General features: G+C 52.0%; 2 protein-coding genes across 7 annotated transcripts in view; both read left to right on the top strand.

Annotated features, from left to right (window-relative positions):
* Fam193b (family with sequence similarity 193 member B) overlaps window positions 1-11,089 on the top strand; it is a 32,692-nt gene extending 21,603 nt beyond the window's left edge. For 3 of the 6 annotated variants that reach the window (XM_021215785.1, XM_029547411.1, XM_029547413.1), the window contains 5 exons: window positions 186-425; window positions 5,864-6,866; window positions 6,993-7,068; window positions 7,975-8,072; window positions 10,694-11,089. In XM_021215785.1, the coding sequence (XP_021071444.1) occupies window positions 186-425; window positions 5,864-6,866; window positions 6,993-7,068; window positions 7,975-8,071 (1,416 nt within the window). In that variant the 3' untranslated portion in view covers window position 8,072; window positions 10,694-11,089. The other 3 variants (XR_003845378.1, XM_029547412.1, XM_029547414.1) reach the window with 3 other exon arrangements.
* A 2,857-nt stretch (window positions 11,090-13,946) lies between these two features.
* The window catches only part of Ddx41 (DEAD-box helicase 41), a 7,197-nt gene continuing 2,011 nt past the window's right edge, over window positions 13,947-19,132 (top strand). The window contains exons 1-16 of the mRNA XM_021215318.1: window positions 13,947-14,118; window positions 14,193-14,303; window positions 14,536-14,695; window positions 14,774-14,848; window positions 14,975-15,035; window positions 15,169-15,305; window positions 15,900-15,972; window positions 16,071-16,224; window positions 16,299-16,435; window positions 17,254-17,416; window positions 17,775-17,906; window positions 18,145-18,216; window positions 18,336-18,432; window positions 18,607-18,756; window positions 18,843-18,914; window positions 19,001-19,111. Coding sequence (XP_021070977.1) covers window positions 14,059-14,118; window positions 14,193-14,303; window positions 14,536-14,695; window positions 14,774-14,848; window positions 14,975-15,035; window positions 15,169-15,305; window positions 15,900-15,972; window positions 16,071-16,224; window positions 16,299-16,435; window positions 17,254-17,416; window positions 17,775-17,906; window positions 18,145-18,216; window positions 18,336-18,432; window positions 18,607-18,756; window positions 18,843-18,914; window positions 19,001-19,111 — 1,765 coding nt within the window. The 5' untranslated portion in view covers window positions 13,947-14,058. The remainder of the gene's footprint in view (window positions 14,119-14,192; window positions 14,304-14,535; window positions 14,696-14,773; window positions 14,849-14,974; window positions 15,036-15,168; window positions 15,306-15,899; window positions 15,973-16,070; window positions 16,225-16,298; window positions 16,436-17,253; window positions 17,417-17,774; window positions 17,907-18,144; window positions 18,217-18,335; window positions 18,433-18,606; window positions 18,757-18,842; window positions 18,915-19,000; window positions 19,112-19,132) is intronic.

Here is a 19,132-nt window from a genome sequence, read left to right as displayed (position 1 = left end):
CCTCATCTTCATACCTGCCACTGCTTCAGCTCAGAATCTACTGAGGATGAAGCCATTTGGCCTTGGTGGCTGATGCTAGAGAGAATGATTATCTGGCTTCTCACCACATACATGGTGCCAGCGGGTGGGAGTGCCATGGGCCTCCCAGGCCCAGGGTGTAATGTCAGCACCTCCCCCTCCCCCAGCCACTCGCTGCCCCGACGAGCCGGAATTATACTGAGATCCGGGAGAAGCTCCGCTCGAGGCTGACCAGGCGGAAAGAGGAGCTGCCCATGAAGGGGGGCACCCTGGGCGGGATCCCTGGGGAGCCTGCGGTGGACCACCGAGATGTGGATGAGCTGCTGGAATTCATCAACAGCACGGAGCCCAAAGTCCCCAACAGCGCCAGGGCTGCCAAGCGGGCCCGGCACAAGCTGAAAAAGAAGGTGGGTGTGGGGGGGAGCTCAGCTCTACTGCCTCTCTTCCCTGAGGACTCCCTCACCCCAAGCCCTAAGACCTCTGGGGTATGAGTGGTGTTGGCTACCAAAAACCCTTGGTATCCTCACTACTATGGGAAGGTCTGAATGAATCTGGGAGGCATCAGGGTCAGGAAAACCCAGGGGCAAGTAATTGGAGCAGAAAGTGTGTCTCTGCCTCCGCCGCAGGCTGCTTGCTGTGTCCTCCAAGCTGCTTCTGTTGTTGTCGGTCATTTATTCATTCAGCAAGTACATCCACAAATACTGGGACCAAAAAGTAACAGTTCTCACCCTGGGAGAAACTGAGTCCAGTGAGGAGACTGACCTGACATGAAACTGGACAGACACATTAGGGCGTGACAAGTACCAGGGTGAGGGAATTGCCCTGTCTTGTAAAGCCCAGGAGTGACTTTACAGGAGGGTGACTCATCAGCTGGGTCCCGGGAACAAGGGCAGTGGGTACAGCACAGCCCACAGCAGTGTGGCAGAGCCAGTGCTGACAGCATGGAGTAGGGCAGGGAGTGGGGACAGGAGAGCCTCGGAGGCCCTGTTCCAGGGATGCCAGCCTTGATCTTAGCCTCCAAATAAGGGGCTGTCACCAGAGGCCTGACTCGCTCAAGTCTGTACCTCAATTGCAGTGTGGTGATCCAGGGGCCAGACTGGAAGGCAAGGGAAAGGAAACTTTGAGTTTGATACCCCATGTAGGAAAAGACAAGACCAAGGGGGGAGGTGACTGAGACTGGGGCTGAGAGACTTGAGTGAGAGAAGGGACAGGCTTGAGACTCTAATGGCAGCACAGAGAGACCCTCCAGCATGAGACCCCCCTTGGGTGTGTCCCAGATGGGAGCCAGTATGATGTGATAGTTCTGGTGCAGTTGGGGCACATTGACAAAGGTTCCTAGGAGACATTCAAGTGCAAGTGGAGGTGTGAGGCTAGCAGTTGCCAGCGCAGAGATGTAATTGGAGCCATGGCAATGAACCAGTCCTCGCTCAGCAGGGAGGATAAACCCAGGGAGCGATTCCTGGATAGCTCTGCTGCTAGATGAGCCCCAGGGCTTGATGACTAGTCGCCTGCAGCTCCATTCCTTCACCTGCCTACCCCCAGCTGCATCTGCTCAGTGCCACATGCAGGAACCACCCACCATCTGAAGAGATGTGCTTTCACAGCCAGCTAGTTTCAGTTCTTGGGTGGTCAAACAACCCTAGAGCTCTGGAAGGCAGAAGTAATTCATCTTTTCGGCCCAAGGACAACCAAAACCCTTCTGCAACTCAAGTAGTTAAGCAAAAGGTCCTTCTGCTACCTTCAGAGAATGGTCATCCTCCCTTTGCCCCACGCCAAGTTGTCCTCCAGAGTGTTCCACTCACTGTAGTGGTCTCTGGCCTCTGAGCAGTCCACAGAAGGCATGTTCCACCGTTCCCAGGTCTGGTGTGCATTTTATAAACCTGTGTATCCTTCCTGAAAGACTGTTACTCCAGGGCTCAGTTCAGATGTTCCCTCCTTTGCAGACATCCTCAGGAAAGTCTTCTATGCTTGCGATGCACCTCGCATCTCTCTCTAGCCTGCCATGCACCGAACCTTCTGATCTACAGCTCTCTGGAGTCACTGTCCACTTGACCTGAGCCTTGTAAAGAGGAACAAACATACAGTGATAGATCAGAGACTATTATCATTGTGCATTTGGATGTCAGCCCCCTCTCTGAGGTCCTTCTTAACTAGTTTGGCTGCCATCAAGAATCCAGTTTCTGTGATGCACGCCTTTAATCCCAGCACTCGGGAGGCAGAGGCAGGCGGATTTCTGGGTTCCAGGACAGTCTGGTCTACAGAGTGAGTTCCAGGACAGCCAGGGCTACACAGAGAAATCCTGTCTCGAAAAACCAAAAAAAAAAAAAAAAAAAAAAAAAGCATCCAGTTTCCTTGGTAGGTGGAGTGATGTCTGCTTGTTCTCTAGCACCTTGGAAGATAGGCAGAAGCAAGGCTCTCCCTGGTCCCCATCACACGTCGAGACAGTCTTCCTGCTCTTGCCTTTAGCCACTAATCCCTGATGCACTGAAGCTATGTTCATGCTTGTGTTGGCTGCACCAATGATCCATCCTTCCTTGTCCCCTGAGTGTTGTCTTCTGACCCTTTCTCCTCTTCCCAGGCCAAGCTCGCGTTCACTGGAGTAAGCTCCCTTTAGTCCTCTCTGACCAGTGCTCTTTAGTTCCTTGCCTGTTGCCTTTCTGACACCTCTGGGCCATCCTACACTGTCTTCCCTTCTGTACTCGGAGGATAGCATGTGACTATATATGTCTGGTACTCAGTTGGGTGGCTCCCCACTTGCTTGAACTCTCATGTAGCCTGGCTGGCCTAAAGGTCCTTAGTCCCTTTATTCCTTGCCCATTCACATGGCCCTTTTTTCAGACCTCTGATTGTCCAGCTTTGAGGCTCGCACCTGCCCTCCCTTGTTCTTTCTGTTTCTAGCAAGGAAAAGGTCATTGGACATACTTCGTCATCTAAAGGAAGAGTTGTCCTGCCCGTGGGGGTCCTTTCTTGCTTCCTCAGGCTCAGACCCAGGGATCTGCTCTCTCCTCTGCCCTGCCTCCCATTATGTATCCTGTGCCACTGTTGAGTTTCAAAGGCAGGCAGGCAGTTAGTTCCTGCCTTCTCAGTTTGTTTCCTTTTCCTTACTTCCAAGTTCATTGTCACCTAAGCACTCACTCCTTCAGTCTCCGTTTTTTCACTTAATCCAAGGTATGTTTTGGCTATATGCCATCATAGATGTCCACCAGTTGACCTTTGACATGTGCTCCCCTCTAAGCCTTGGCTCCTTGCCTTTCAGGAAAACAGGGGCCATAGGGTCACCACCTTCTCCATATTTCTCACCAGCCTCTCTGACCTCTTTTCCACCTCCCTGTGAGTTCCTGTCCCTCATCTAGACTTTGTAGACCATCTCTCTAGGGAAGAAAAGCCATCTAGGTGGCATTTCACACTGTACTCGACCGTGGCATCTCTGATGACTACTGGTCCTTTTGGGGGACATCTTGCAGGTACCTCAAACTCAGGACAAAAGAAAAGAGACCTGGCTTTTCTTTTCCATTGTCTGTTGAGTAAAGGGGACCACTCCACTCTATTGTTTGACCTTGAGCGGTGGGCATTGTCATGGGCAAACGCATTATGACTGAAAGCAGCAAGCCTTGGAATTGGACTTCAGTTGGAAGCTCAGCTTGATCACACTTGCTGTATGACCTTGGGCAAATCAGTTCACCTCTAAGCCTCGGTTTTCCATCTGTAAAATGAGAACAGCAGGAACCTCAGTCATAGACTGGGAGAATAGTAAGACATGGTACATAGAAAGCTGGGTCGGGTGCCCAGTGTCTGAATGCTCAGTCCTGAGGGCCCGGGAGCAGCTCTAGTCATTGGTGATGTTCCCTGGATATGTGTCTTATCATTTTTCCTTCCTGCCCAGACTCCGAAAATTCCTCTATGCATGGTATCCACCCACAGCATCTATGTTTAAAGCCTTCAGCTGGTAATATTAGGTGCCTCAGGCTCAAACCCAGGCCTCTACACAGCCCACAGGCCGCAGGGGCCAGCTGCTGCTTGACTTCCTAGCTTCATCTCCGCCATACTTCCTAACCTACCTTCCTGGCTTCCAAGGTTCCTCCACACCACACCTCCCCAGGCAAAAACAAAAGCAGAACAAAGCTCTACGTTCCTGCAGGGGGGGGCTTATTTTTCCAGGGTAATTCCAGTCACCCTCCAGTGCCCGCTAGGAGCACTCAGATGGTCCAGGCTATGTTAAAAGTGCCTTGGACTTTCTGCCCTATAGCACTTGACACTGCCACTCGAATTAAGCAGTCCATTTAGATGTCTCTCTTCCCTGGCTGACTGAAGCTTGGAAACAGACCGTGTCTTGTGCCTAGCTGTCCTCCCAAAAATTAGCCCACTGTCTCACAGTCAATGAGCAAAAGGAACTAAGTCTGGACTCATGAGCTATGCCTTGCTGATTTACTAGCTGCCTGATCTTGAACCAGTTTTGTATTCTTAGCAAAGCTGAAGTTCCCCATCTGTATGAACTGTGTTATGGTACAGCAAGGGCAGTGGTGAGGGCTAAAGGACGACTTGCTGCAGGGCCAGGTCTGTGCATGTAGCTGTTCTTCTCTCCAGGCAGTGCTGGTAATGAGGAGGCACTTCCTTATCTACAACAGCCAGCAGGCAGGCTGTGCATGCCCTGTGATGTCTGCAGACACTGCTCCAGGTCACACCGCTCACTGCCTTCCTGAGTAGGTAGAGTTTTGGCATGTGGGGAAGGAGACTCGGACCCCTACAGTCATCCTCAGCCACCTTTTCTTGTAAATTACAAACTTCGATATTAAGGTTCAGAGAAAGTGATTAGTCCAAGAGGCTCTAAAGAATTGAGCTTAGGTGTGTAGTCAGTGTTCAGAAGAGACTGCCCACTGGGGCAGAAGAGATTCTCTCTAAGGTGATTCAGAGTTGGAGGCAAGTCTTCTCTCCCCAGACTCATTTTCCTTTGTCTCTCCCTCAATCTGCAAGTCGCCTGGAAACCGGTGAGGTGGTACTCCACCAGAGCCTTCCCAGCTGACCTCTGAGCTCTGTTAGCCCCCTGGCCCCTCGGGTTTAGTTATAGAAATTCCGGTAGCTCAGCCCACAGATGGATTTCTATTCTCCCGATTCCAGTCTGTTAAAGAGGATTTATAGGACCCAGCCTCTTGGGACCTGCCAGTCTCTAGGGCTCAGAAGCTGCTTTTATACCTTGTGGTGATGAGGGCCCTGTCTGTCACTAATCATGGTATGCTGTAGGACACACTTGACATGTGGGCTGGGACATGTGGAGCTGGCTGAGCAGTGAGAGACCTTTCTAAGAGATGCCCATTTTCAGTAATGCAGCATCAGGAGGACACTCAGAGTCAGCCACTTACTCGGAGCATCTCAGCTCCTACATCTTCCTCCCTTTAAGACTGCATAATAACACATCTCCCTGCCACCTACAGAGTTGGAGAAACTGTTCCACAGCCATGCATCCCACTTTGTTCTTTAGTGCACTGTTACTGTCTCTGCTTTGTAGATGAGTCCACTGGGGCCTAACTGGGGAGTAAACAAATTACTCAAGCTCATACTAACCCATACTCAGGAAGCAGATCCTAGCCCTCGTAGACCCTAGAGCTGACACACACCCATAGTGAGTAAACTGTCCAAAGCTACCCTCAGGAGCATATTTGTACTTCTATTCCTGAGACTTGATACCTGTCTGCTTTCATCACCCCTCATCCCTGCAGGGTTGAGGAATATGTGAAGATCGTGAGTCTGTCTTCAGCAAGTGGCAAAGCTAGGTTCCAATCGGATGTATGTATCGCATTATACTTGATTGATAGCAGACCTCTACTGAAACTGTGTCTTCTATTGGCAGGAAAAAGAGAAGGCCCGGTTGGCAACAGAAGCTCTGAAGCAGGTGAATCGTGTTTCTGGAAGTCAGGAGCCAAGGCCTGCCAGGGAGAGGCTCCTAGAATGGCCTGACCAGGAACTGGACCGGGTCAATAGCTTCTTGAGCAGCCGCTTGCAGGAGATCAAGAGCACCGTCAAGGACTCCCTCTGTGCCAGTCTGAGTATGTGTGAGCTCAGCGTGGAGAGCAGTGGGTTTAAGGAGGGGACTGCGGAAGCTCAGACCCTCACCCCTTCAGACCTCAGCAGCTCCTCTCAGAAACAGTCTGACATCAACCTTGACCTATCCCCTTTGACCTTGGGTTCCCCTCAGAGCCACACGTTACAAGCTCCAAGTGAGCCAGTCCCACCATGGGCAGAAAGGAGAGACCCTCACCCACCATGGACAGAAGTGAGGGGCCCCCCTCCTGGTATCCCTGAGAATGGGCTCGTGAGAAGACTCAACACTGTGCCCAACCTGTCCAGGGTGATCTGGGTCAAGACACCCAAACCAGGTAACCCAAGCTCTGAGGAATGTCCAAAGGAAGTTCCCAGTTGCAAACAGGAATTATCTGAGCCTGTGGCCGCCGGTGGAAAGCCAAGAAAGAGCAAGAGACAGGGAAGTCAAGCAAAGAAGACTTTGGCAAATCCAGCCCCTTGGCCTCCAGCCAATCTAGAGGCTTCCGGTGCCAAGAGCCAGGTATCTAGCCCCAAGCAACCCGGCAAGGGCTCAGAGCCTGACAAAGCGGGCAGTGGTGCAGCACCTGGAGAGAGCAGTCAGGGGAGCCAGCTAGGACCAGTTGAGGCTGACAGCCCCAAAACTGACAAGAAGGGTAGTTCCTGGCAGAATTGGCCAGGTGGGGCCAAAGCACGGACTCTGGAGCAAGAATCTGAGCAGACCCCTGGCCCAGCAAGGCCACAGAGCTTGTCCCAGGGCAAGGGCCGCAGCCGCCGGAGCCGAAACAAGCAGGAGAAGTCAGCCTCCTCCTTGGGTGAGTGCACCAGGAACCAAGTGGCTGAACCCCCACTCCAACCAAGCCATGGGGTGGAGGGCAGTCCCAGCATGACCCCAGAGGTCTGGCCATAGGCACTGAGCCCTCCTGGCTGTGTCTTCCTAGACGATGTGTTCCTGCCCAAGGACTTGGATGGGGTGGAGATGGATGAGACAGACCGAGAGGTGGAGTACTTCAAGAGGTAGGTGTGTGCTGCCTGCTTTTCCCAGCTGAGGGAAACTTATGTTCTGCCCAAGCCCCATATTGTGTCTTAAGCCGTAGAAGAGCCTCAGGGTTCCTCACTGCCCTTTCAGGCCCTTCCACATAGCCTGAACCCAGAGAGCCACTTGGCAAGACGATCACCTGGGAAAGTACAAGGCATAAGGTGAAGGAGCCATGTCAGCACCCAGGAGCAGGGTTTCAGGGTTGCTCAGGAACTCTTTACATAAACTAGGCTGGCCTCAAACTCGTGGAGATCCATCCCCAGCGCTGGTATTTTGCTAGTACTTCTGTTTTAGTGAGCCAAGCTCTATGCAGAGTCTAGAGACTCAAAAAGAAATACACAGCCCAGTGATTGGTGCCATTACAGGCATAACGGTGTGATGAGGCCACTGGTGGGAAGCCTTCAGATCAGCCTGGGGGCTGGAGCGTGCTTTTCTGGAGAGCTGAGACAGCTGAGCTCAGCAGGGACGCTGGAAGGTGTCTGTAACAGTGAGGCCCCATGTACAGATGTCTGAGAGAGAAGCAGCCAGTTCAGTACAGTGAGGGTGAGGGAGAGATGATGGCCAGTGTATCTCACGGCAGCTGTCTGCATGCATTGTCCCCTGGCCTCATGGACAGCACTTCCCAAGCCTGTCAAACCCCAACTGACACCGGAAAGTCAGTGGCTGTTTAGAGCCAACTCCTTTCTTTTTCTTTCTTTTAAGAGTCTTGCCAAATAACCCATTCTGCCCTCAAACTCAAGGCAGTCATGAGTGGGGATACAGTGTAACACTCTAGGCTTCCAGCTGGTTTCTGCGTAAATGGGACATGTTTTGTCCAGAGGTGGGGTCCAGTAAGGACAGGAAAAAACTTACTGTGTTTTGCCCATATTTTCAAAACCCAATAGGTTCTGTTTGGATTCTGCAAAGCAAACTCGTCAGAAAGTTGCTGTGAACTGGACCAACTTCAGCCTCAAGAAAACCACTCCTAGCACAGCTCAGTGAGGTAGAGACCCCGGCTATCACCACCACCCACTTCTTTCCATGCTCTGTGCCCCTCTAAACCATTCTGTATGATGACACTAGGGATTTGGGCTCATGGCTTGCTGGCCCTGCTTTCTGCCCCTCTATAGCAACCACATCTCCAGATTCAGTTGCCGATGCTCTGTGCCCTGCCCTTCTCTGTAATCCCTCACCAAGGCCTCTGCTCTCCCATCAGTCCTCCCTGGTTTCGCCCTCCCTGAATCTTGCTGCTGCTTCTCCTAAAGATCAGCTTCTTGGGATGTCAGAACTGGGGCTCAGTCTCCCAGAGCATCCTGGCAACAGTAGACCTCATGAAGCTGCCCCATGCTTGGGCTAGTGGCTTATGGCCCACTTGTTTCCTCAGTGCAGAATATGCCTTCCTCCTGAAGCAGCATAAGGCCCAGCCCTAAGGCAGCATAAGGCCCAGCCCTAAGGCAGGCCGCTGATAAGTCATGGAGGTGCTGATGAGGCTTCTTCCCCAGGTTGTGCTCCTGAGGAACTAGGAGCTAAGCTGTCTTTTGGGAAGAGACAGACCCACAGCAGCTCTGGCCTGCCCTCCAGCCACTCAATGAGCCCTGTTATCTGAACTATTGACATAGTGGATGATGCCTGGGGGCTGGACGTCCCAAACTGAAGAAAGCCCCCAAGCTGAGAGGGTTAGTGCAGAAGAGATGGGCAGCTGACATAGTATTGGGGTCCGAGGCTATTCAGTTCTGTGTACCTTTTTTTTTTTAATTTTTTAAGATTTATTTATTTTATGTGTGAGTACTCTATCTGCATATACACCTGCATGCCAGAAGAGGGCATCAGATCCTTTTACAGATGGTTGTGATCCACCATATGTTGAGAATTGAATCAGGACCTCAGGAAGAGTAGCCAGTGCTCTTAACTTCAAAGCCACCCCCCACCCCCCACCCCCCACACCTTTGGGTTTTTTGGGTTTTTTTGTTTTTTTTTAGATTTATTTATTTATTATTATATGTGAGTACACATAGATGTCTTCAGACACTCTAGAAGAGGGCGTCGTCAGATCTTGTTACAGATGGTTGTGAGCCACCATGTGGTTGCTGGGATTTGAATTCAGGACCTTTGGAAGAGCAGTCAGTGCTCTTAACCACTGAGCCATCTCTCCAGCCCCTTTGTTTTTTTTTTTTTTAAAAACTATGTATTTTTATTTTATGTGCATTGGTATTTTACCTGCGTGTTTGTCTGTGAGACGGTGTCCAATTTCAAGTTACAGATAGTTGTAAGCTGCCACGTGGGTACTGGAAATTAAACAAGTTTCTTTGGAAGAGCAGCCAGTGCTTTTTTTTTTTTTTTTTTTTTTTTTTTTTTTTTTTTTTTTTTTTTTGGTTTTTCGAGACAGGGTTTCTCTGTATAGCCCTGGCTGTCCTGGAGCTCACCTTGTAGACCAGGCTGGCCCTACTCAGAAATCCGCCTGCCTCTGCCTCCCAAGTGCTGGGATTAAAGGCGTGTGCCACCACACCCGGCACAGCCAGTGCTCTTAACCTCTGAGCTATCTCCCCATCCCCACCGTTCATGTCGTAACTTGTACTGTGTATCTGCATCAGGATTCTTTTTGTCTGAGAACTGCATAGCTGCCCTTAGTACAATGGGAGATCTGACCTGTGTACACATACTCTTAAGGTCCCCACCTGACACTATGCTCCTGGTTCTTTAAAAATTTATCTCTGGGTTGAAGCAGTAAGCTTTCTGGAATCTGAATAACTCCCCCAGGGCAGTACAGAGGCCTGAAGCCAGGGCAACCTCGAGAGCTGAGGCTCCCTGTACTATGAATATGTTGCCTCCAAGTTAAAGCTGCTTTCTTCAGAGCCACCTCAGGCTTCCTATGCTTTGAGGAGACTGATCCTTTGCCACACACCAAGGGTAGCTTCTAGGGATAAGGCATCCTCTGACCTTTCTTTCCCACCACCACCACAAGAGTAAGAAATAACAAAGACCCCATCTGTTGCCTCTATGAAGAGATAAAGGGTCACACCTCACGTAAACCCAATCACTGTTCTCCTGAGAAACCTAATCCAGCCATCTTCTACCTTAGCTGATCTCTTCCAAGACAGGAAGGCCACTGCCCTCCTCCCCATCTCACGAGTGTACATCCTGGAGCCATTCCATCATTTTCCAGGAAGCTCTAGGAAGCTGCAGTGCTGACAAAGCCTTGGGACCCAGCCCAGGCTATCTCCTTGAACCTGAGCAGGAGTCTGAATCCAGGGCTGGCCTCTACTAGCACCTGTAAGTGGGAGAATGGGTGCCAGCAACTGAGCTCTTACTCAGCCCTGGCCTGCACAGGGGTTCTGCAGGAAGGGCCTTCGTTTTCTCAAGGACCTCAGAACTGGGACTCTATCCCTCACCAGTTTGAAACTTCATTTTCTACTTAAAATTTTCCTATTTCCATCAGGGAAATCTGCTTGTTTTTAGCCCAAGAAACGAAGCTAACACTGCATATTACCACTTCCCCAGACCCAGATGCAGCAGGGCTGGGCAGAAGCTGGGGATGTAATTCACAGGGACCAGGGCCAGCAAGGTCAGTGGGGGTGGGGAGAGAGGGCCTGGTGCTCATGTGATCCTGTCCTCCTTCCTTCCCAGCCCTGCCCAGGTTGATGTCTCCAGGTCACTTCAAGGCTCCAGCTCAAGCTGCAGATGTAGTTCTGACGTGCCCTACCACCTGTCTTGCCCTGCCCTGCTCCCACCTCCCTGAGCAACCAAAAGCTGAATGGACGCCATGCTGTGCTGGGGCCTGTGAGGACCTCAGTAGAGCTGCTTCCTGGTGCTACGCAGCCTCCACTCAGAGCCCAGGGAATGGGCTGGCCTGTGAGCAAGGGCTGGTGGGACTGCTAGGCTGGCCTGTGAGCAGGGCTGGCGGGACTGCTGGCCCAAAACTGCTCTTTTTGTGTTTGGTTTCTGTTTTGTTTTTTTAATTCTTTACTTTTGATACTGTGAATATCTTTCATGGGGAAAGATAAAGCAACATTTGGACACAGAGTTAGTGTGATGGTGATTTGCTGATCTGAATGGGGAATGGGAGAGAGATGTATGTACTCAGCAACAGAGGTCTTCACCGTCCAGAGCAGTCATCGTCTGCTCAGGCAGTCTGCCATCGTTCTTACATAACCCTTAGCATCCCCAAACAATCCTGAGTGGAGCTAACAGCCCAACATAACAGAGATGGGGGACTAAGGTTATGACAACAAAGTGACTGCTAAACTGTCTGGCTGGACCCAAAGGCTGTGGCTGTTGTAACTGTCTAGGCCCTGCCTCCTATTGGGGGACTCACGTCCATCAACCTAGAACATTATATGGGCTGGGTAGCTCAACAATGACCACCTCTGCACAATGGAGATGCTGATTCAGCCTAGTGCCGCAGGGCTAGACAATTTCTGGGGAGCCACTCATCTTTAATTTTTAAGTATATGTATGGGTGTTTTGTCTGCATGTGTATGCATGCACATGTATGCACTGCCTGTGGAGGCCAGAGAGGGACTGGAGTTACAGATGGTGGGTGTGAGCTGCCATGAGGTTGCTGGGAATTGAACCTGGGTCCTCTGGAAGAGCAGCAGTGCTCTTAACTGCTGAGCCATCTCTAGCCTCAAGAGAGTCCCTAATCCACCGGGCAGTGGTGGCGCACGCCTTTAATCCCAGCACTGGGGAGGCAGAGGCAGGTGGATTTCTGCATTTGAGGCTAGCCTGGTCTACAGAGTGAGTTCCGGACAGCCAAGGCTACACAGAGAAACCCTGTCTCAAAAAACCAAAAAAAAAGTCCCTATTCTTTAGACCACATTGGAAGACTGACTGAAGAAGCTTATCTCTGTTGTCACCAGCAGTAGCAGCAACACAGTAGGTGCATCCACCATGAGATATGAGTGAAGACGGGCAGAAAGCAGTAACATTTCCTTGGGTCTCCTTATGTCCAGGCCACCACAGAGGAAAGTGCAGCCCATTCAAGGGTAGTGTCTTCACCCCTCAGTTAATCCTTCCAGGTTCACCCTGCTTAGCCCTGACACTTAGTTTTCCCCTCTGCAAGATGATCATGTGGACCTAGGTTGAATATGGCCTTTTACATATGCATGAGACCAGAGGCCCTGAGGCTTTTACAGCCATGTACCTGTAGCCCTAACCAGTTGAGAGCCACCCACAATTGGAGCAGTTAAGGTCAAACACCTTTTATAAATTAGATCTGTTTGTCCAGTGAGAATGGGATATGTACACACTCGTAAACCTGAAAACAAAACCCATAATAAACATCTATAGAGTCAAGGAATCCACTTTCCCAAATCCTATTTTAATGTGGTAGATTTACTTAAAATGCCTCACATGTGCCGTGTCCAGGCTTAAGTCTTTTTAAAGATATGTTTTATGTGTGAGTGTTTTGCTCACACTATAAGCCTGGTCAGAAGAGAGCATTGGATTCCACAGAAATGGAGTTACAAATGGGAGGCACCATGTAGGTGCTGAGAATCCAATCTGGGTCCTCTGCAAGAACAAATGCCCTTAGCCTGAGCCACCCTCCAGCCCTGCTAAATGCCATTCTTAGCAAGCTTCTGCTGGGCTCTGCAGTTAAAGGGCCCTACACAGGCGGACCAGAACCAGTACTCTTTCTCTCCTCCCCCAGAGGGAGCAGGAGCCAGACCACAGGCTCACACGTCCTGCTTCTCAGCCTGTTCAGTTTTCAGGAAAGGGAAAACAGTTGAAGCCTTTTCTCTATTGGTTAGCTTTGGTTTTCACACTTAAAACTGCTCTCTGAAATTCCAGTTGTGGCAAGAGTTAAAAGTCTGGTCAAGTACCTACAAAGACTTCTAGCTTTGGCCTTCAGCACACGGTCACCAGCTAGGTGACTCCCGACTTTCGTTCACATTCCTCACCCCTCCACAATTACTCTTCCATTATGAATTCTGGGTGTTTGTTTCTTTATCGTAAGATGAGTTCTTATTGTGTAGCCCCAGCTGGCTTCAAACTCAGATCTGCCTGCTGAGTGCTGGGATTAAAGGTTCATGCAACCACCTGGCTTTTGTATTTTCTTTTAATTATTCTTCAAGAGAAGCTACTTGCTATAAATATCACGAAAATCGATTTGCACTTCCTTTGTGATTTCATGCTAGATACTGTGGTATAGGCAATGCCAGCACTAATAAGGTTGAAGTAGGAGGATCACTACAAGTTTGAAGTCAACCTTGGCTACATGGCAAGACCCTCTCTTAGGAAAAAAAATCCTTTTATTTCTCCCAATCTCAAAACACTTTGGCTCCTGTTACAGATAAAGACTTGGGAAAGAGCAGCCAGCAATAGCTCTGTCTTTCCTCCTTAAAGTCGGACTCCTGACAACCTGGGCCCGTCTCCTTTTCTCCTTACCCCTCTCCAGCCCCTGAGATCTCTGCAGATGCCCTAAGGAAGCGGTTTATTTGCTCTAAACTCTCAGCCCCTTTCCTGCTCTCCTGATTGTGACTCCTCCCTCCACTTACTCGAAAACCCAGATCCAGCATCTCTTCTGTGCTAGCTCTAGCTTCCAAGGTGGTCACTCTGAGATGTACATCATTTACACACATAACACACAAGGTTAAAAATGCCTTGACCATTATTTTACTTCCAACCCGTTGGAACAGCGGTGTTACCTCACGCTAATGAGGAATAATATTCTGCGAGCACCGCCCTCGAGGAACCCCGCTTGCCGGGCTGGGACTCCTGGCCACTAGAGGGCGCAACGCTCCCCGGGAGCGTGCGGGAAAGAACGCCATGCTGAGGGTTGGGTGTGTTCCACAGATTCATCCTTTAACCCGCGCCTTGAATCTTCTGCGCATGCCTCAAATCCTCCCGCTACTCACAACGCTTCGCCGGACCCAATTGGCTCCGCCGCCCGCCCACAAACGCGCTGGAAGAAGATTGTCCGGGTTCGCGATCCGGCGCTCACGCCGTTGCTAGGCGACCACAGCAGTTTTTCCTTTCTGATTGGAGCTCAGATGCACTGGCATTGCGCATGTGTGCGGCCTACGATGGAGGAGTCGGAACCCGAGCGGAAGGTGGGACTGAGGTTTGGTCCACGCGAGGGGGTGCGGGCAGGGGGAGGGGCCGCGGCTGACTCGGGTCTCCGCAGCGGGCACGCGCGGACGAGGCGACCGCGGGTGGGAGCCGCTCCGAGGACGAAGATGAGGACGACGAGGACTACGTACCCTATGTGCCGTTGCGGCAGCGCCGGCAGCTACTGGTGAGGGGCCGCATCCCTGGTGCCAAGGCGACATGTCCCCGGCCGTCAGCGGGAGGGGGGATCTGAGGAGCTGTAGTCCCGCCTTGGGTCGTGGTTCTGAGGAAGACCGGGGACCGGTGAACCCGAGTGCCGGACAGACGTGTGCCTCAGTGCACACGACCCCTGCCCGGAAAGAGCCCTCCCGGGTGCCGGGTCCTGGGCTTGACTCTGAGGGACACTGGTGGATCCTCAGCTCCAGAAGCTGCTGCAGCGAAGACGCAAAGGCGCTACGGAGGAAGAGCAGCAGGACAGTGGCAGTGAGCCCCGAGGAGATGAGGACGACATCCCGCTGGGCCCTCAGTCCAATGTCAGCCTCCTGGATCAGCACCAACACCTCAAAGAGAAGGCTGAAGGTGGGCCAAGCAGGAAGGAGAGAGGACGGGCCTAGGCCCGCTCCTGCTTCTCTGACATCTTTGGCTTATTTTTCTCAGCACGCAAGGAGTCCGCCAAGGAAAAGCAACTAAAGGAAGAAGAAAAGATTCTGGAGAGCGTGGCTGAAGGCCGAGGTACCATTATAGTTGGTTCAGAGCAGAGGTGGACTGAGCCACCTCCTCCCGATTTCAGATAGGTTGTGCCCCAAGGGGTCTCGCCTTTGGGTGGTCTTGCTCATTGAGCCACGTCTGTCTCCTCAGCCTTGATGTCAGTGAAGGAAATGGCCAAAGGCATCACCTATGACGATCCCATCAAAACTAGGTATGTCTTTCCAGTCAGTATATGAAGCTGGGACCGGCAGTGGTGTCCTGATGCCCAGCTGTGCGGACTGGGGAGGGTGCTGCCCCACCGCACTCTACCGTGGTGCCCTCTCTTGCTCACCGCCTACCCATAGCTGGACACCCCCGCGTTATGTCCTGAGCATGTCTGAGGAGCGGCACGAGCGTGTTCGGAAGAAGTATCACATCCTGGTGGAGGGGGATGGTATCCCGCCGCCCATCAAAAGCTTCAAGGAGATGAAGTTTCCTGCAGGTACCTGAGGAGAAGGGAGACACCGTGCTTTATCATCTTGTCCCTGTGAGATTGTGTGTCCCAGCACCCACTGCGCTCCTCCTGCGTCATCCCTACTGAACACTCATGCTAACTAGCCCTGGAGGCCTGGCCAGCATGCCCTGTGGGCAGGTGTGAAACGACGTGTCATTTTGGAGGCCTAATTGTCCCCAAACATAATATGACCAGGCTTTCCTCAAACTCAGAGCTCCAGTTATCTGTGCCTCCTAGGTTCAGGGCTTATAGGCCTGTCCCACCACTCCTCTGGTACTCACTCTGTAGACCAGGCTGGCCTTGAACTCAGAAATCCACCTGCCTCTGCCTCCAAAGTGCTGGGATTAAAGGCGTGCACCACCACTGCCCGGTGAGGAAGGGTTTCTTTGGACTTATTTTCAGATGCCTCAGCTGTCTTGTGCTCCAACAGAGCTTCCGTGAGAACTTAGGCCCAGTGAGCCAGTGGGCCTTAGACCCACTGTTTCCTGACCCTCAGCCTCTGTTTCATGATTTACAACTTACAGGGAAGAGCTAATTCTACCAGACTCAGGATGCCAATAAAACACCTATTCTTTACTACAGCTATCCTTCGGGGCCTGAAAAAAAAGGGCATCCTCCACCCAACACCCATTCAGATCCAGGGTATCCCTACCATGTAAGTATGGGCTGTGGGCGGGACTGCAGCGGAGAAGCCACGCCCATTCATCCAGCTGTCTCCTGCGGGCCAGTCCTGAAGCTGTCCTCTCCCGACAGTCTGTCCGGTCGGGACATGATCGGCATCGCCTTCACGGGGTCAGGCAAGACACTGGTGTTCACACTGCCCGTCATCATGTTCTGCCTGGAACAGGAGAAGCGGTTGCCTTTCTCCAAGCGGGAGGGGCCGTATGGGCTCATCATCTGCCCCTCGGTAAGATAGGCTAGCCCTGGGGTCAGGGTAAGGACTGTGCTGGCTTCTGGTACCAGCCTCGTCTCTGCCTGCAGCGAGAGCTGGCTCGGCAGACCCACGGCATCCTAGAGTATTACTGCCGTCTGCTGCAGGAGGACAGCTCACCCCTCCTGCGCTGTGCCCTCTGCATCGGGGGCATGTCGGTGAAGGAGCAGATGGAGACCATCCGACAGTACGTACTGATAGTCTCAGGGGCATCCCCTGAATTCCCAGAGAGGCAAAAGAAGCCTTTAGCTTAGCTACTGCATGGGCCTCACACAGTTCTTCTGGGAGTCCAGTCCGTGAGGGAAAGTCTGGGGTAGGATGGAAAGATGTAGCTGGATAGTGGGATAGAACAGGTGGATGGAAGGATGTAGCTGGATAGTGTGGGATAGAACAGATGGAATGTCCCATTCTCTGGGATATTGGAAGTCAGAAAAGGTGTTGCAGGGAAGGTCCCATTTGAATTTGGGGGTCAGTTCAGGTAGAAAGGTCAGAGATTGAAATCTGAGTATCCAGAAAGATCAGAACTATGCACTGTGGTTAACCAGGGAGACTGGTACTGATGTGGCCCGGACCCCAGTAGCACCTCTGCTCAGTTCTTTCCAGGTAGTTCAGTCCGAGCAGACATCTCTAGCACTCTGGACCAGGCCCCAAGATAATAGTCATACCAGAACCCACCCCTGTGTCTGAAGCATTCCCAGGCTCAGGGGTGCAGGCGCATAACAGATAGCTCATCAGAAATGTGAGCCCAGCAAGGCCAGTAAAGGGGTGCAGGAGCCAGGAGAAAACCTCTAGAGGCTCAGGATAGCTGTCATGGGGAAAGCATGTCAAAATAAGTGCAGGCCAGAAAGGTCCAGCCCTTATTAAATAAGCTGCTTTTGCTATACAGAAGATAGCCTGGGGAAGTACTGAGAGGCAGGGAATGAGACAGCGAAAGCAAGTGTACAGCCTCTTGGTAGGTCATAGAGATGCCCAGGAACCCGAAACTCAGGGTTTCTTTGTTCTCAGTGGTGTGCACATGATGGTAGCCACACCCGGACGCCTCATGGATTTGCTGCAGAAGAAGATGGTCAGCCTAGATATCTGTCGCTACCTGGCCCTGGATGAAGCTGACCGCATGATTGACATGGGCTTTGAGGGTGACATTCGTACCATCTTCTCTTACTTCAAGGTGCCTGCCCCCTGCACGTAAAAACACACACTCACGTACTGCATGCTGAGCTGCAGGGTCCCTGCACTGCATGCCCTCTGCTTCTCAGGGTCTGTGGCTCAGCTGTTCAGTATACCCTGACGGCATCCCTGTGTGCCCTCTGTCTAGTTCTGCATGCCCGCAGCCCAGTGGTTCTTAACCTTCCTAATATGAGACCACAACAGCTCCTCCCGACCATAAAATTAATTTAACACACACTTCATAACTGTAATGTTGTTACTGTTACGAATTGTATTGTACACATCTGACAGGAAGGCTCTCTGATGTGGGACCCCAAAGGGGCTGAGACCCTCAGGTTGAGAGCCACTGCCTTTCTCAGGGCCAGCGGCAGACTCTGCTCTTCAGCGCCACCATGCCGAAGAAGATTCAAAACTTTGCCAAGAGTGCCTTGGTAAAGCCTGTCACCATCAATGTGGGACGTGCTGGAGCAGCCAGCCTTGATGTCATTCAGGTAGGCACACACTCCTCATACGCAGTCTTACCAGGCCAGGCTAAAGCTGCCTTGCTCCTTGAAGTTAACCAAAGAGTCCACCTGTGGCCTTTAACCAAGGCCATTCTTAGTCTGTTTAGCCCTTACAGCAAGGGGCTTCTGGTCACCTAGTGCAGACTGTGAGCCCAGCTCCAGTGTCGGGGCCATGACTGGTGAGCTGAACCTTGGGGGTCCCCTGACTTGGCCCTTCTGGTGGTAGGAGGTGGAGTATGTGAAGGAGGAAGCTAAGATGGTGTACTTGCTTGAGTGCCTGCAGAAGACACCCCCACCTGTGAGTATAGCCGAGCCGGGCTGGGCCCAGAGTTCCCACGATGAAATGGGGTGGGAGGGATGTGTGCTAGGCGGGAGTCAGTGTGATACCTTCTAACTAGACTGGCCTTTTCGGGGCAGGTGCTCATCTTTGCAGAGAAGAAAGCAGATGTAGATGCCATTCACGAATACCTCCTGCTCAAGGGTGTTGAGGCTGTGGCCATTCATGGGGGCAAAGGTCAGGATGGTCAACACATTGGCATAGCCCTGCTGCCATGACAGCTTCCTGCCTTCCTCTCTATCCCCTTCCCCTTCCCCTCCCTCCCCCTCCTCCTTTCCCTTCCCGCCTGGCTAGCCTGCACTACTTCCAGCACTCCTACTATAGTTCTGACACCTACCTGACCCACCCCAGACCAGGAAGAGCGGACCAAGGCCATTGAGGCATTCCGGGAAGGCAAGAAGGACGTCTTAGTGGCCACGGATGTGGCCTCTAAAGGCCTGGACTTTCCTGCCATCCAGCATGTCATCAACTATGACATGCCTGAAGAGATCGAGAACTATGGTACAGAGTGGGGATTGGTAAGCTGGGCAAGAGGAGGCTGGCCAGGCCTCCAGGTAGTCGACCAAAGGCTGGTCCTTTCCTTGCAGTGCACCGAATTGGCCGCACTGGGCGTTCGGGAAACACAGGCATCGCTACCACCTTCATCAACAAGGCCTGCGGTGAGGCCCTCCACATAGCTACCTGGCTCTACCTTGGGTTCTGAAGCCAGGATAGACCCTAATGGTGCTCATTGTCTCTCCCTCAGACGAGTCAGTGCTCATGGACCTCAAAGCCTTGCTGCTGGAGGCCAAGCAGAAGGTACCACCTGTACTGCAAGTGCTGCACTGTGGGGATGAGTCCATGCTGGACATTGGAGGTGAGTGCTGACTGTGGTCCA

The sequence above is a fragment of the Mus pahari genome, chromosome 16 (genome assembly GCF_900095145.1).
Source record: "Mus pahari chromosome 16, PAHARI_EIJ_v1.1, whole genome shotgun sequence".
Lineage (NCBI taxonomy): Eukaryota > Metazoa > Chordata > Mammalia > Rodentia > Muridae > Mus > Mus pahari.
Note: the sequence above shows the minus strand (reverse complement) of the source record. Positions and strands in the feature narration are given on the sequence as shown.